This window comes from Harpia harpyja, chromosome 2 (assembly GCF_026419915.1).
Source record: "Harpia harpyja isolate bHarHar1 chromosome 2, bHarHar1 primary haplotype, whole genome shotgun sequence".
Lineage (NCBI taxonomy): Eukaryota > Metazoa > Chordata > Aves > Accipitriformes > Accipitridae > Harpia > Harpia harpyja.
In genome coordinates, this window is record NC_068941.1 from 33,396,279 (window position 1) to 33,411,494 (window position 15,216).

General features: G+C 36.5%; 1 protein-coding gene across 3 annotated transcripts in view; it reads left to right on the forward strand.

Moving 5' to 3' along the window:
- CENPE (centromere protein E) overlaps positions 1–14,774 on the forward strand; it is a 40,341-nt gene extending 25,567 nt beyond the window's left edge. For all 3 annotated transcript variants that reach the window (XM_052775204.1, XM_052775219.1, XM_052775211.1), the window contains 15 exons: positions 22–184; positions 396–613; positions 1,651–1,788; positions 2,660–2,860; positions 2,943–3,089; positions 4,558–4,770; positions 6,014–6,229; positions 6,576–6,785; positions 8,265–8,486; positions 9,121–9,324; positions 9,764–9,876; positions 10,396–10,493; positions 11,062–11,224; positions 11,679–11,941; positions 12,835–14,774. In XM_052775204.1, coding sequence (XP_052631164.1) covers positions 22–184; positions 396–613; positions 1,651–1,788; positions 2,660–2,860; positions 2,943–3,089; positions 4,558–4,770; positions 6,014–6,229; positions 6,576–6,785; positions 8,265–8,486; positions 9,121–9,324; positions 9,764–9,876; positions 10,396–10,493; positions 11,062–11,224; positions 11,679–11,941; positions 12,835–12,932 — 2,667 coding nt within the window. In that variant the 3' untranslated portion in view covers positions 12,933–14,774. The remainder of the gene's footprint in view (positions 1–21; positions 185–395; positions 614–1,650; positions 1,789–2,659; positions 2,861–2,942; positions 3,090–4,557; positions 4,771–6,013; positions 6,230–6,575; positions 6,786–8,264; positions 8,487–9,120; positions 9,325–9,763; positions 9,877–10,395; positions 10,494–11,061; positions 11,225–11,678; positions 11,942–12,834) is intronic.
- Positions 14,775–15,216: the final 442 nt, after the last annotated feature.

Genomic DNA, 15,216 nt, shown 5'->3' on the forward strand with positions numbered 1-15,216 from the left:
ATGTAATACTTTGTTCTGCAGTCCTTAAAAGTTCTGACAGAAATGGAAAATCTACAGGAAGAACTAAGGCATCAGAAAGAGCAAGCTGATATCCAGAAGAACATGCTAGCACATGGAGAAGAGAAATTGCAAAACACTGAAGAAAAACTAAATGAAGAAATAAACAAACTGAAAGAAAAGGCAAGTATAGTAATTAGAAACTTAGAAATAATTTAGAGGATGTCCCCTCAAGGACTCCTTAGAATAACAGGTATTTTACCCATGAGAATTTGTACTGGGTTTTTTTATCTAATAGATGATGTCATGGTAATACAATTTAGCAACAGAAGAGAAGTTGTTGCTAATAGTTATGTGTTGATTTTATACTTTTTTTAATGAAATTTTTTAATAGGTAGTCAAGTTGAATGAGAACTTAAATTTGGTTACTAAGGAAAGGCACCAGCTGCTGGGAGAACTCAAAGAAAAGATTGAGAGTGAAAGCGGTAAACTTCAACAGCTGGAGAAACATTGTGACTTGTTAGCACAGGAGAGAGATCACCTCCAGGAAATGCTGGAAGGTCTTCAAGCAGGGAAGAACAAACTGGAGATTAAACTACAGGAGAGTGTTGATAAGGTGCTTTATCTCTGATTAAAGTATAATAACTATAAATGCTTGGTAGAGGAAGAAGGTTAATTCTTGAAGCTGTCTTGAAAAATATCTTACAAGTATTACTGTTATACCCAGACTGAAGAATATTGGCATGCTTTAACTTCTGTCTCGTGGAATGGTAAACATGCATGTAAATTCTTTTGAAAACGTTATCTGAGGCTGCTTTATTTGGGAATGAATGAGGAAGCAGAAAATACATGGGTTTCATTACCAAAGCACTTAACAGGCGTTTTTTTAATGACTTTGATGAAATGGTATGTTTTGCAGTTAAGCTCCAGAGTTTTGAAACTGAAGCTGACAAATTCTGACACTTTTCTTTCTCTTCTGGATGAGGCATATCTTAACAACAGTGAAGACAAGTGAATTGGGTGGTATCCATTGGGCAGCAGTCCTTGTTCAGACATTGAGTAATCACTTGAAGTATCTGTAGTTAATGCAAATCTATGGTGGGAGGAGAATCTTCTTACTCTTGCTACCAATATCTTCCAATTCATCTGTTTCTGAGTATCAATTCTCTTGCTGTAAAACTTAACTTCACTGGAAATTCAGAGGTTTAGTGAAAGGAAAGCTAGTTCTATAATAAATTATCAAAGATAATTTAACTGCACTCTGAGAACAGTCCAACTCATAAAATTGTGGTAAGTAATAATTTCCAGAGAGTTCTTGATGTGAACCCTACTCAAATTACATCTCTGCTTTGTGTTACTCATCTGTGTAAACAGTGATTGCAAAAAATATGTCCAAATGTGTTTGTAGCATACTTTGTCTAATTCTGTACATTACTAAGGATTTATCAATATGCTAGTTGGCAGGCTTTGCTTAGTGAAGGGAGAAACTCTCAAAGACAAAACTTGAGATTTCTTGTACTCAAAGCAAGGGCGGGGGGGTTGTGCTGAGTATTTTGACTGCAATGAGATATTGAATGGCCTGGTGTGTGAACAGTAGATTCGCATGCTATCTCAGGACTTAATTTTAAATTAGCTGCTCTATTTTTACTCCAGATTCTTGAAACTGAAAAGGAATTGAAGTGGCAACAAGAACTCCTCAGCAATGAGAAGATCAAAGCTGAAGAAAGGGAAGAACATTTGTTAAAGGTTCAGAGGCAGTCAGAGATTTTGGAGGACAGCCTAACAAACAAGGTGAGGAGTTCTGGTTTTGGTAGCTATTCTGTCTTCCAATGTTTTATCACTGATGTGCTAAACTTTTGCTCAAGACAAATCCTGCTTGACTTTTAATTCTCAATGCGTCACTTTTATGGGTGCTAAACAAGCATGAACATGGGCAAAGGATTCTGTACAAGTTTCTTTACTGATGTTTAGGAATAGCATCCTCACCTCATCTCAGCCTCCTAACCAGTTGGGTTGGTCATTCCATTAGAATGGACACCAATTTATCCAATGTATGCAGGCTTAATGTAATAGTCAGTAATTGTACATGTATTTATTCAGCCTTCAAAAAGTACTGTGTGGACAGTATGAACCTAAGTGGGTTTGGAATCCGTGGTGCTTTGCACACTTTCAAACTATATCTGTTATTCAGAAAGTCTTGTACTTAGCTCTTGCCAACTCAGTCTTTTTGCAGTTTTCACTTCTTCACTTTTCACCTGTCGAACTCTTCCTTGGTCTGTAGGTCAAAGAATATAACTAAGGATTGCTTCAGATTAGCAAATGTGTTACTGTTCTATTCATTAAGCAGATGGGCAATCTATTTCATTTTCTTGTGATGTGGACATATGTTGACTGCCTTTTTGTTTGTTTCCTCTTGCTTTACTGAAGACCAAAGTTGACTAAAGTAGAGTTCTCTGGGTGTCATGGTATTCCTCCTCTTCTTAATTTCTGACTAGAACACCAAAATTACTTTTTAATTTCTCTTGCTGTTAGTGTGAATTTTAGAGTTATTGGAAATTGTGTTCATTGTATTTGACACAACTGATTTGAGTACTTCATAGGGGACTATACAAACCAGGATCAAATCATAATTCTTTTTTTTCTTCTCCATTACTTATTGTAGATTCAACAGTTAACTGAGACACTAAATAGCGTATCATGTGAAAAAGAGCAGTTATTGGCTGAAAGAGCTAGTCACTCTTTCCAATTTAAAGAAGAAATATCATCAATTAATCGAGAAAAAGATGAGCTACAAAAACTTCTCCAGGATGTCAGGTCTGAGCGGGACCAGCTCAAGACAGAATTGCAAAAAAAAACTGAGATGGTTGGTGTTGCAAGTTGCATAACTAAGTTATTCATAACTTCTTTTCTTGAATGGTACTTAAATATGTATGCTTTTATTTTAGTGTGTTGAAACAAATGCAAAACTGGAATCTGCTCTAGACCAACTGGAGCAGAGAAACCTGAATGATATGTCTATTCAGGTGAACCCAGTGGATAATGCAGAGCAGGTGGTTGATGACAGCCTGAAGCAAAAAACCTTGAAAATTAAGGTAAACTTACTTCTCTGCTTATTTTAAGGATGTATGTAAAACCTTAATACCATTTCTTCTGGAGCATAAACTTTGCTTCTGTGTATAATGTATAAAATTGTTTGCATATCTTGCAAGGATGCTGCAAACCCTGGGATCAGTTGATTTGCTGTTGCTGTTCAGTGACCATGCATCTTGTTCTGAGAATGTTAAATTGAACCTCTCAGTTGAGACATCTCACTTGATTTCACTACTGTCCAGCCACCCCAATGAAAATAACTAGTCATGTAGAAGCGTTTCACCATTTTGTTTTTGCCACCCCCCTGCCAAAACCCTCCCTTCTGTTACTCCCCATCAAAAATAAACTGGTTTAAAATAAATTAAATAGCTTCTCTCCTCAAAATAGGAACTCCTGTAATTCCTCAGAGCTTTTGATAATTTACTCTCCTGAGTATACTTTCTCACAGATGTGAGAAGTACTACTAACCTACTGAAAGCCAAAATGAACCACGATTTACGAATATGTATGAAATACTTTCAAGGGTGCCATTGTACTGCAGTCTGTACGTCTATACAGCAGATTTGGGCATCATTCTATACGTGCTAGAAAAGCCCTGAGTGCTGCTTCATTTAACACCAAGAGTGGTAAAGGACCAAATTGCAAAAATCAGTTATGTGTAGCTTTCTTCATTCACACTGTCTTTCTATCCTACATCAGCAGTAGGGAGCTAATAATGAGGGAAGTAAATGTCAGTTGATCCCTTTTAATGGCATTCTCCCCTTCTGACTTTTGTAATAGGTAAGATCTTATCTGCCTCTTTCTTGTGTGGTTTTCTCAAGTATCTTGTACTTGCTCCTGTTGGACACAGGGTATGTTAGTTCCAATGTTTTTACTGCGGGGTGAAGAGTTAAACTGGTGAATCCTGCTCCTTTCAACTAAAAACCAAAGATGGAGGTAGTATGCCTAGGAAGTTTTGCTTCATATGTGATACTTGAGTTTACTGGGAGTGCCTCGAAGCCTATTGCATTTCTCAGCCTGCTCACTGCTTGATCACATCTCCCTTTTTATGGCAAAGTGCTAGGAACAATTTTGTGATCCCTTTCTTTCAACAAAGGACCAAGTAGATAAGTTGGGAGCTCATCCTGAGGGCAGCCCAGCTGGCAAACTTGTGAACAGGTGACAATTTCATGGCCTGATCTACATGTCTTGATGTGGCCCGGCAATCTAAATCATCAAAATAATTTGAGCTTGTGAAATGATTTTCTGGAAAACTAAGAAATTCTCTGCTTTTGTGCCTGGCTTAGTGTTTTTGTCATATTCCTGTGGTAAGTCACAACTGAAGTCTTAGTCCTATTAACTTTTCTGTTGTAAAACCAATACATACTGTAGGGGTTAGTCTTGGAGTCTGATGGTTTATTTTAAGCTTCTGTTGATAGCTAATCATTCTTTTCCTTATTGTGACTGAATGAATTTTTCACTTGCATTTAGGAGCTTCTTGAGAAATTCCCAAATATGGGGAAGAGGTATGAATGTCTCTCTACAGTGTCTCTTAATTTAAAGAATGAACTGAACAGTCAGAAAGCACTGATAGCTGTGATACTGACTCAGCTTTCCTCGGAACAGAGTAAACAAGTCAAAAGACTTCAAACTGAAAACGAGAAAATAAACAGTCATCTCCAGAGTTTATTGAACAAACTGAAGGTACCAACTTAGAATGCTGAATATGTGGATGCTTCATATTGCTTTGGTTTGGGGGGTTTTTTAATAAGCTCTCAATATTAACAGCTAGCATTCTATATACTCTAGCTTTGATTTTTGTGAATCCATATCTTGTGGAAAATAATTTGATAGTAAATGCTTTACAATCCTGGAAAACTGGAACTATTTAGTTAAGTTAATAAACCTTAGTTTTTGACTGTAGTTCAGCTGCTTTGCACAATATTATTTCATTAATATTAATCCATTTTAATTGGGAAAAGAAGTTTTCTTTCCGTACTCAATAAATAAAATTATGGGCCCCTAAGTATGTATTTTATTGTGAGGGAAAGAGACATGAAAGATGCCTTGGAGATGCATGTTTACTCTGCAAAACTACTCAAGAGTTTGATAACTTCTATAGCCTTGCAGACCTTCCCCAATTTGTAGTTCGGTAGAGAAGCTGATTCCAATTATCAGAAAAAAAGTTGAGAGCAATTGGGAAAGAATTCCTGTTATAAGCAGAAGTACAGTAAGCGATAAGGTGTTTTCTGTTTCTTTATTTAACATGAAAAGTTAAGGGGGGGGGGGGGGGGTTGTTGTTTGGGGGGGGGGGGCAGGAGGCAGGCCCCAGGGAGAGGGTGAGGTTCATGTCCAGTATACAAAAATACTGGACATGATTTTCAAAGTCAGTCATCTCTATAAATATCCATTAGCTAAAAAGTTTAACTATTCCAAAGACCTTTATTGCATAACTTCATGTAGTATTTTTAGGTTTGATCTTTCCTTTTTTTTTTTTCCACAGATGCCCATTAACTTTTATGGTTAAAGATGTTTAAGATTTAAGTAGTGATCTCAACTAGATTAAAGCTTTAAATCAGCACAGTGATAATATTCTTGTAGATCATCTGCACCTTCCATAACTCTAAGAGAAAATAAATACAACAAAGAATACTTTGCTTTTTAAAGACTAGATTTATGTAAGGCTGTCTGGAGCCTTTCAGATTTTTGGCCTTTTTGGGAGTCTACAGAAAATAACATACTTCAGAAATGCTGACCCAGCTAAGTCTTACATGTCATTGCTATACAGCACGTGTGAACTTGATTTTTCTTAGTCATGTTTTAGTTGTCCTGGACACCTATGGACTAGGAGAGTAAATAGATTGAATTATAAAATATGGAATTTTAGCTGGATGCAGGGTACCATTTTAAAGCATACTCACTGATACATCCTGTACTTCTACAACAGTTCCTGTTCAGTCGTGTTTGCTCAAAGAAAAGAGATCATCATACTACTGTTAATAAGTATGAAATGGAATTGCTTGAGGAAAAGAGAAAACAAGACCAGCTACGAGCTCAGATTCAGTGTCTCAGCAAGATTTATTTGAACCGGAATGAAATATCTTCTCAAGAGTTAAACATCAGTACCAGTGAAGTGCTGCAGCGTTTGCACTTAACTGCAGAGGTAGTATTTGAAACAATTTTCAACCAGAAAGAGTTGCATGTTTCAAGGCATGGGGTAATGTGGTGGTGCTAATCTAATGGCATTGCTTTTATCTGTTAAAACTTCACTTAAGGGGGGGAATAGAATTTGTATTTTTCTTATGCTACTAATTCTATAATATGAAGATTCTGTTGTTCGAAGTTAAATTATTAGGTTATAAAATAGTAGGAATGTTATTTACTTGTTTGCCCTGTAAAACACATACTACCCGATACCAAGATGACTTTTAAAACAATGAGATAAACTTTTACTAACATGCATATTTTCCCCTTTCCCCTTCCCCTTTTTTTTTTTTTTTTTTGTAAAGAGCATTCTCAAAGATGTATCAGAAATGGAAAGTGAACTTCTCTGCATAGAGGCAGAGTTACAGCAGGAAGAAAGTGCTAGAAAAGAAACAACACAGTTCTGGGAAGCTTGTTCAGGAACTCATTGTGATGCAGAGGAACTTAAAGAAGAGTTAAAGAAAGATAATGAAAGGCTTTTGCAAGTCATTAACTTCTGGACTCCTAAAGTAAAGGTAAAGTTAAATCTTTAATCAGAAATGTATTTTGTGTAAGCACTCTGTAAATGCCTCTAATCTGATTGGGAAAAAAAAAAAAACCCACCACAACAAACAAAACAAAAAACCACAAAAACCTACTATTTAAAGATTATTCATTATTATCAGCACTTAACTATATTCATACTTAACTGTACGATGGAGGAATACTTAGAAGATTTTTAAAGACTTCTTTCCTCATGCATCCAAACTTAAACTTGCTTTGTAAAAGACTTTCTAGGTGATAAATGGGGGGGGGGTGTTTTTATCAGACTGAATTCTGGCAACTGTAGGTTCAGAATTGTTATATAGCTTTGCTTGCAGAACTTGGCAGCCTGATACAATCACGTTCTTCAAGCTTTATGCCCACAAGTTTGTCTGCTCTCTTTTGAGCCAACTTTATCAAAACTACTTTAGCCATTTTTAAAACTCAATTGTAACTTATATTCTCACACCTTTTCTAATTTCAGAAAGTCAAATTATTCTAGAGGTGGTTCAGTCTTCCTTTTTCTCTTCATTCCTTCTTACCTCTTGTCACCTTTGGAAAAAACGACTGTTTTACAGGGTTAAGTGCATCACGAACAGGATTTCATGGGATTTCATCTTTCTCATTAGATGTATTGAAGATTTCTCAAAAAACAGGTTATGGGAGGGAATCTACTACCTTCTGATTTGTTGTTAGGAACAGTCTTCCTAACCAGTGTATCCTGGAAGTTCCTGGTCCATTCATACGGTTATTCCTTCTACTAGTATTGATCTGAAGTATGAAGAGCTCATCGCCCTCCTTCCCCCAATGTTGTGACTCAGTTCTGTCCTGTTAAGTTTAGCCTATTTTTAAAAGTTTCTTCTGTAGTGCCAATAGCCAGTCTTGACTTCTTTGCCAATGTTGGCAGGCTTTTTGAAAGAATTCCCTGACAGACATATTACGTGGATCAAAGCTTTTACTAAACAAACAAACAAACAAATCTAGTATAATGATGTCATTTCCTGACAAGTGTGAAGTTCTTTATCTGGCATGTTAAGCATATGGGTTTCTAGAATAATCCAATGTGTATGTTTTCTCTCAAATGGTTTCACTTTAGTCAATGAATACATTTTAGCAAAAACTTCTGCGAATAATTGTGTTTCTTACTGTTAATGATATTCAAGAAGTCTTTCTAATATAGTTCCTTTATTTCTGTAATGTTAGTGTTTGAGTTATGCAGAAATACTAGTAAATTTGCAATGCATTATCATCTTCTCTTGTGCCCCTTCCTGCCTCCCCCACTTTTGGAAATGAGACCAGTCTTTTGAATGTTAGTGATTCCATTTCTGATAGCAAGCATCTTCAAATGGGACACTGAAACAAGAATGTGAAATTACTACAGGCCAAGATACTTCCTGTTTCTTTGCTTACCACCTTTCTAGCTGATTCAAAAATTATTTAAAAATTATCTGTATGACACTACTTATTTTCAGATACTCCTTCAAGTTTCTTCAGAGCTGGATGCCAGAACTGCCAATTATTGTAAAAATGCTGATGTTGAATTGAAACAGAGAAAAGAGAAAAGTGAAGAGTTGCTTCAGGAGCTAAACAGTCTTAAAGAGCAACTGGTCCCTGGTGGGTCTGCCAGTCTCGCGTTAGAAGAAGAAAACTACAGGCTTCACAACAAATTAAAGGCTGCAGAACAAGATATAAAGGTATCAATACTTGTTTCTGAGGAAAACTTCTTTGCTTGTTTTCTAAGTGAGAGCACTTCAAACTGAAAAGAAAATAAAGATTGATGGCAACTGTAAATCTGTGCCACACAATACATTGGCCCAAAGTCCACTTTATTTTTGTAGCTTTTGTTATTCCCACAGTTAAAGTTTGAGCTCTTGCCTGTAATGTGATTATTTTAATTGCCTGTTTTCTGTACGCAAATAAATGTCAGTTTAGAAATCCATATGAAGTGTTCCCATTTGTTTTTGAAGTATTTCTTTTGATAGTGTAGTACTCCTGATATGGTATTCACTATGTCAAACTGGAAGCTGGAGAAGAATTCTGTCTTTAATCCTAGGAATTTAGGACTCATTTTTCTCTCTGTACTATTTTTTTTGTCACAGTTACCCTTGTTAAAAGCACCTTTTTCTTAGACTTGAGTGTTCTAGAATACTAAAAGGTGACACAAAACAGTGAGGTAGACACCAAGAGTTGCCAGCCATAGAGCCTGTAGTATTAGATTTTTTTGTGCGGTTTGGGTTTTTTGTTCATTTTATTAAGAATATGACCATGTGCTGTTACTGTTATATCTCATGGCACAACTACTCATAAGTGATTGATAAATCTCAATAGGCTATGGAAGTAAAAATTCAGAAGTTGGAAAATGTAATAAATGAAGTAGGAAAAAATGTCAAAGAGAAAGATGACGAGATAAACAAGTTACAAGCACAGATAAGAATAAAAACAGCAACAAGTGAGCTCACCCAACTGCAAGCCAAACTGAATGAGACAGAGAAGTGCCTCAGAACTGCCTTAACAGAGAATCAGAGTCTTCAGGTATGAGCAAAATACTTTTCCCATTCTCCTCTAATCTCAGAGACAGAGCATGAGCATGCTTGAGAACAGCTGTAGGTGAAACGTAGTGCATTTCTGAAACATTCTAAAAAAATATATAAATTTTGAAACTGAAGCATAAGCTGTTTTTTCTATGTAATATATTTGCATACTAGTTCAAAATTCCCAGACTTATATCTGCAAACAAGTCAGCTAAACTTTCTAAAATATGATTGCATGTAACACACCAGAGTTAGGATACTAACTAATACTATAGTGCTAGTTGGTAATGTGGGCGTTCTTGCTCCAAAATAACTTCCTGCTCCCAGTCTTGTCCTGCAAAATCTAGCAGATCATAGTAAAGATACAAAGTAAGCAACCCTTAAATTAATTTCTAGGTAAAATGCCTTTCTTCATACTATATCTTTTCTTTTATTTTCAGGCAAAATTAGATAAAGGTGCTGAGTTGTACAAAGAAGAAATTGATCATCTCAAAACACAATTGGTAAAATATGATATGGAAAGAATGAAACAATCCAACTCTTTTGATATGAAGTAAGTTAAAATTGAACTTGTTACAATTCTCAACTACTTAGTTCTTAGCTTTTACTTTCCTGGGTTTTTTCCACAGAATAAGAGGTGAGCATTCAGCTTTAGGTGTCCTAGGTTTTTTTTGTAGCTAGGTTACAAAGAAAGTAAAAACCATATGTACCTCAGTTTGATTACAAAACTCCTTCCCTATACACCCACCAAAATTTCTCAACCAGCTCATGTTCAGCCATAAATGAAATAACTGTTCTGACAACAGAGGGTGAGGGGAAAGCAGTAATTGAAAGCACTCTCTAGTTCACTGGAGAGAAGGGATATGCAGAAAATAATTCTAGTCCAACTTTCGGTTTTCTGCACTTTATCTAAAATCTAACTGACAACCAGGTTTATGTAGTTCTGTCTGTATAACTTGGGTATGTTTTTTTTATTTGAGAGTTCATCTGGAAATCAAACTAGCTCTCCTGCAACTGTAATAATTATTAAACTGAGGATTTCTTTTTCTTCTTCCCTTCCTGCCCCATATAGACTTGCTAATTATAAAGCTCTTGCAGAACACCAACAACAACAGTTAACAAAGCTAAAAGAAGAACTTAGAAGAGCACAGCAAGAGCAAGATGTTACTGGTAAATTCAAGATAAATATAAGGGACTCTTTCATGTTAAACATTCAGTTTAAAGGTTATATGGTTAAAGTCCAGAATGAGATGCAGGCCTTTGAGGTAAAAGGGTATGAGGAGGATTGGGTGCATTGGAAGATGAGATGGAAATTAAAATGTTAGCTGCACATATACCACATTAGAATCACAGCAGTTCTTGTCTTTATTTCTCTAGCCGTGTTTGTGCTTGTGGTGGGATAAGCTGCAGTTGCAGTAGGTCATGTTGCCATTTTTATCTTGACTGACTTTGCATATGAATAGCTAGTTCTAGTCATAGTTATGACATACCTGAAACTATAACTATTTTAACTCTAAATGGCCCAGTGAAGACACTTTTAAGTGTCTTTATCTCCCTGGCAGTATGAATGCTGGGAGGTGTGTTTGTGTATAAAAAAGAACAGCTGTTGTAATGACCCTTATAACCTAGTGAGGTTTTACATATAAGAACACAGGAAGGAATAGGCTTAAAAAATATATTGACTTGGTTTTAAGCACTGTCCAAATAACGCACACATCCGTATAAAACTGTTTTCTAGCGGTGCTGGAAAAAGAAGCTCCTCGGCAATCCCAAATACCCCTTACTTGTGGTGGTGGTAGTGGTATTGTGCAGAGCACACAAATACTTGTTCTAAAATCTGAACAAGCTAAGCTACAGAAAGAGAACTTACACCTGAAGAAACAAAATGACCTTCTACTGAGGTAAGTATAAAGCTGATCAGCAACATGTCAAATCATTTGTTGTTATTTAACTATGCATGTCATTAGTGTTTCTTTCTGCAAGATGTATAGAAGTGAGTAATTACTACTAACTTTAGACTTTCTAGATTCTTTCACTTCAAACTTTTATTTAAAGCTAGTGATTGCTTATAAATATCTTTATGGCTTTTGAACTTTAAATCGCTTTCTTTCATAAGAATCTCTTAAATGCTAGAAGATATACTCAAATTGTATGTTGAAAGGAATTTTAGCTTAAAAAATAAAAAATAAAATTGCCTCTGAAAGCAAGATATACAGATATGGTCTTGCATTGCCATGTCTGTGGTATGTCATCTTGCAAATATAGGAACTGTCTGTTGTCAGGAATTTTTCCTTATTTAAAGGAACTACTTGAAATTTTTCTTAATTAAATGCTGGGGTGTTTTTTTCTTCTCAGTAATGAGCTTCAGCTGAAAGAGGAACTTAGAAAATGGAAAGAAAGAGCACTAAAATTGAAAGAACGATCCTCAAGGGAAACCACTCAAGAGACAGTATCAAGGTCTCCAAGGAAGACAGTGTCATATTCCCTTAAAGAGCAAATGCCTTCACCCTCTAAGGAACCTATTTCTCAGGAAATTGTGACTCGGGACTTATCAAAGCCTCTGCCACTGACTTGCCCAACAAATTTCTTTGATAATTCCAGCTTGGGTACACTAACAGGTATGTAACATAGTGGTGTTGTCCTATAAAGATTTGGAAAGGCAAAATATAAGGGGTGGTCTGTGAGTTGAGGGTAAATGCTCTACTTTCTATATTCAGACCTGAAACTTGCATGATAACACAATTTTCCTGAGTGGTTAAGTCAGCTGACTGTTGAAGGGCTGACCAGCTGGAGCTGGGAAGCTTATATAAGCTCTACAGAACCTAAATATTTAAGTGAATCCTTCACCCCCTGAAGATTATACAATTTTTTTTTTTTCTTTTGCTGTAGTGGAAGTGTTGATGACTGACTTAGAGTGAATTAGCAGAATATCATTACTAGACAGCTGATGCTCTAAAATGTTTTGCTTTTTAACTTTACATTGGTTAAGCACAGGCTTCTGGCAAAGCTATTCAAAGTTAACTGCTGGTTGACTTTTTTCTAAACTTCTTCAAGACAGTAGACTTCAGTCTTTGATGTTGAATCTGTCAGTCTGCCTGGCTCCAGCTGCAGTAATAGCTGTTTTAATAACTTCTGTTCATCAGTCCTACTCAGGACTTCTTGTATCTGGCCTGGTGACTTCTGGGGAAGTCTCTTAGTGATCTATGCTAGCATATTAATGCTACTGCCTTCATCATTACACTTGCTTCTAAAAACTTTCAGAAGGCCCCAGCAGACATGTTAAAGAGTTAACCAGTTTTCAAGGCATTAATGGCAGACTTCCAGAAAGAATATGACTCATTGCAGTTTCTTGTGATGGCCAGCTTGGTAATAGTACAGACTTCCTCACAACACAAAGCTCCTCAGAGGCAAGCTTTGATAGTTGACATTTAAAACAGTAGTCAAGATTAAATTGCTGTATTCCTACTGCTTGTCTAATGGGGAAAGTTTAACGCTCTTGTCTTCTCTATAGATACACGACCTGCAGGAATAGAGCCTACAGAAGAACATCTTAAGCACTGGTTTGGAACTTCAGAGAAAGATAAGGCCCCTGATTGTACCACCCAATAAAGGTGCTCTGTTGTAAGCTGCCTTTGCAGTGGCTACAGCCAGAATCTGCATATGCAAAAGATAATTGCTTCAGGTCAAAAGCCATCAGCCTCTCCCGCAAATTGTGAGAAGAGCTCTGGTGGCATGCAAATCCCTTGGTGTCTTGGAGTTGCTACTTCCCACAACTGGGAAAGCTGGAATACAAGAACAAAAATGGAAAAGCAGTCATGTTGCCCACAACCTGCTGATCTGATGGTATTCTACTTTGGTGGGTTGTTTTTTTTTTTTTGGATGGCAAAGAAAGAAAAGCCAATGTATTGAAGAAAAAAATGGAAACAGGAATGAATCACGAACTGATCTACTGTGAAACTTTACAATCTTAAACTTTTCATTCTGTCATTCCTAAAACAGCCCTGTTCTGGGTGGTCAATATTTGTATCTTCAGAGTGTTGTTGAGTTGGAAAGAACTATACTTTTTGTTTCTCAGCATATGGGTTTTATACCATGCTTTCTCTAAGTCTGCAGAAACTGTGTTTTCACCATAATTTTAACCTCTCATTCTGGACATTGCAACTGAAGTTAACTAACTTTCTGTTTATAGGGCACGTAATCAAGGATTCCTCTTAAACTCCTTACAATATTTCTGCAGCTCAGCCAATTATGGTACCAAGAGTAACTTTGTATTTTGCATCATCTTTCAATATACTTCTAGTTCCTGTCTGAAGTCGGGTATTGGAATTTTTTTAATAGTAAGCGATGGACCTGACACTTTTCTGCTACTCTAGTGAATGGAAAATGAACTGGATGATCAGGGCTCCAAGACAGAACTATTTTACTAGCCTGCTTATCTGCACTGTGAGACCTACTTTTTTGTATGTTTTGTATAAGAAGGTTTGTTTGACAATAAACTTTAAGGTGTTAAGTATTTAAAAATATTTTTGCTGGTCACTTCGCTTGTGCTATTATCTAAGGATATTGATTACAATATTCAGTGTCTAAAGACTATCTTTTATAGTAATCTCACCACTTCCATCATTATTATGCTTCTTGTCTGTGTCCTCCATAACTTTCTGCAATCATTTCTTTGTGCAGAAGTTGCACAAATCTGTCACCAGTGTTTTGTTTAAATCTTCTAATCGAGTCTTTCTCTGTCAGGAAATGCTTGAAGTCTGAAAGAGATCTTCCTCCCTTTCCTCCCCACATGCCCTCCACTGCCAACTATATAGGAATTTGGCACTCAAAACCTGAGATCAACTCCGTTAAGAATGAAATCATCATCATAGGATGAGAAAGTCATACCTAAGCAAGATAACTGCATCAAAAGCATCATCTGTATTTTATAAGAATAAAGGTCTCAGTGATGCGAGGTCTCTTAAGTACTCCCTTTTGGGTTACCCAAACTGATAAGCAAATGGTTACATTGACATGTTCCTGAGCATTCAGCAGTTACTGGGATTGGAGGAATTGCACAAGTGTCACTTACCTGATGGAGGTACTTCAGAGATCTTTATTAAAGAACTGACTGTTTACTTTGAATAGCTGAAAACTCTGCTAACTAGTGTAACTACTAAGAAACTGCAAGCATTTATCTCTAAATCTCTGACCTGGAATGTATTTTGGGAAACTTTTAAAGATACTGCTAGCCAAAAATACACAGGTTCTAAATACCCTTACTGAGTTCAGCACTGCACTGTCTCCTTTCCTGCCACAGCTATGTAGGAGCAATTTATTTCCTGATAGTGATAAGTGCAAAGCACTGGTGTTTGTGGTGGGGTTTTTGTTTTGTTTTGGTGTTGGGTGGGAAGGGGGTTCGTTCTGGGTTTGTTTGTTTTTTCAATTTCCTACTATGGTTGAAAAATATTTCCTTTGGCTGCCAGCTTTTTTTTCATTCCCTCCATTTTGGTGTTCTAATAAATTAATTAAACTGACCCTTCCAGAAGGGGGAAAGAAGATGTATATATAGATCTACCTCTTTTATATACAATTTCAAGGAGGGGGGTTATTAATTATTGCTTGCTTGGAACACTTCTACATTTGGAGATTTTTCTGGTGGTTCATCTGAAAAACCAGAACCTATTGCAACAGGTCTGTGTTTGAATTCAGTAGGCAAAAGGTTAGGGATGGAAGGATAAGTGCTTTTAGAAAACCTAGTCATTAAAGATTTTGTTTACTGGGAAGCGGATTTACAAAGCCTTAGAAAGCTATCATAGTTTAGTGGAAAGACAAGATAAACAACATTACTGAACTTTGTGTATGTGTGTCCCAGTTTACCCACAGAAATGGCTTTTATGAGGTAAATGTGCCC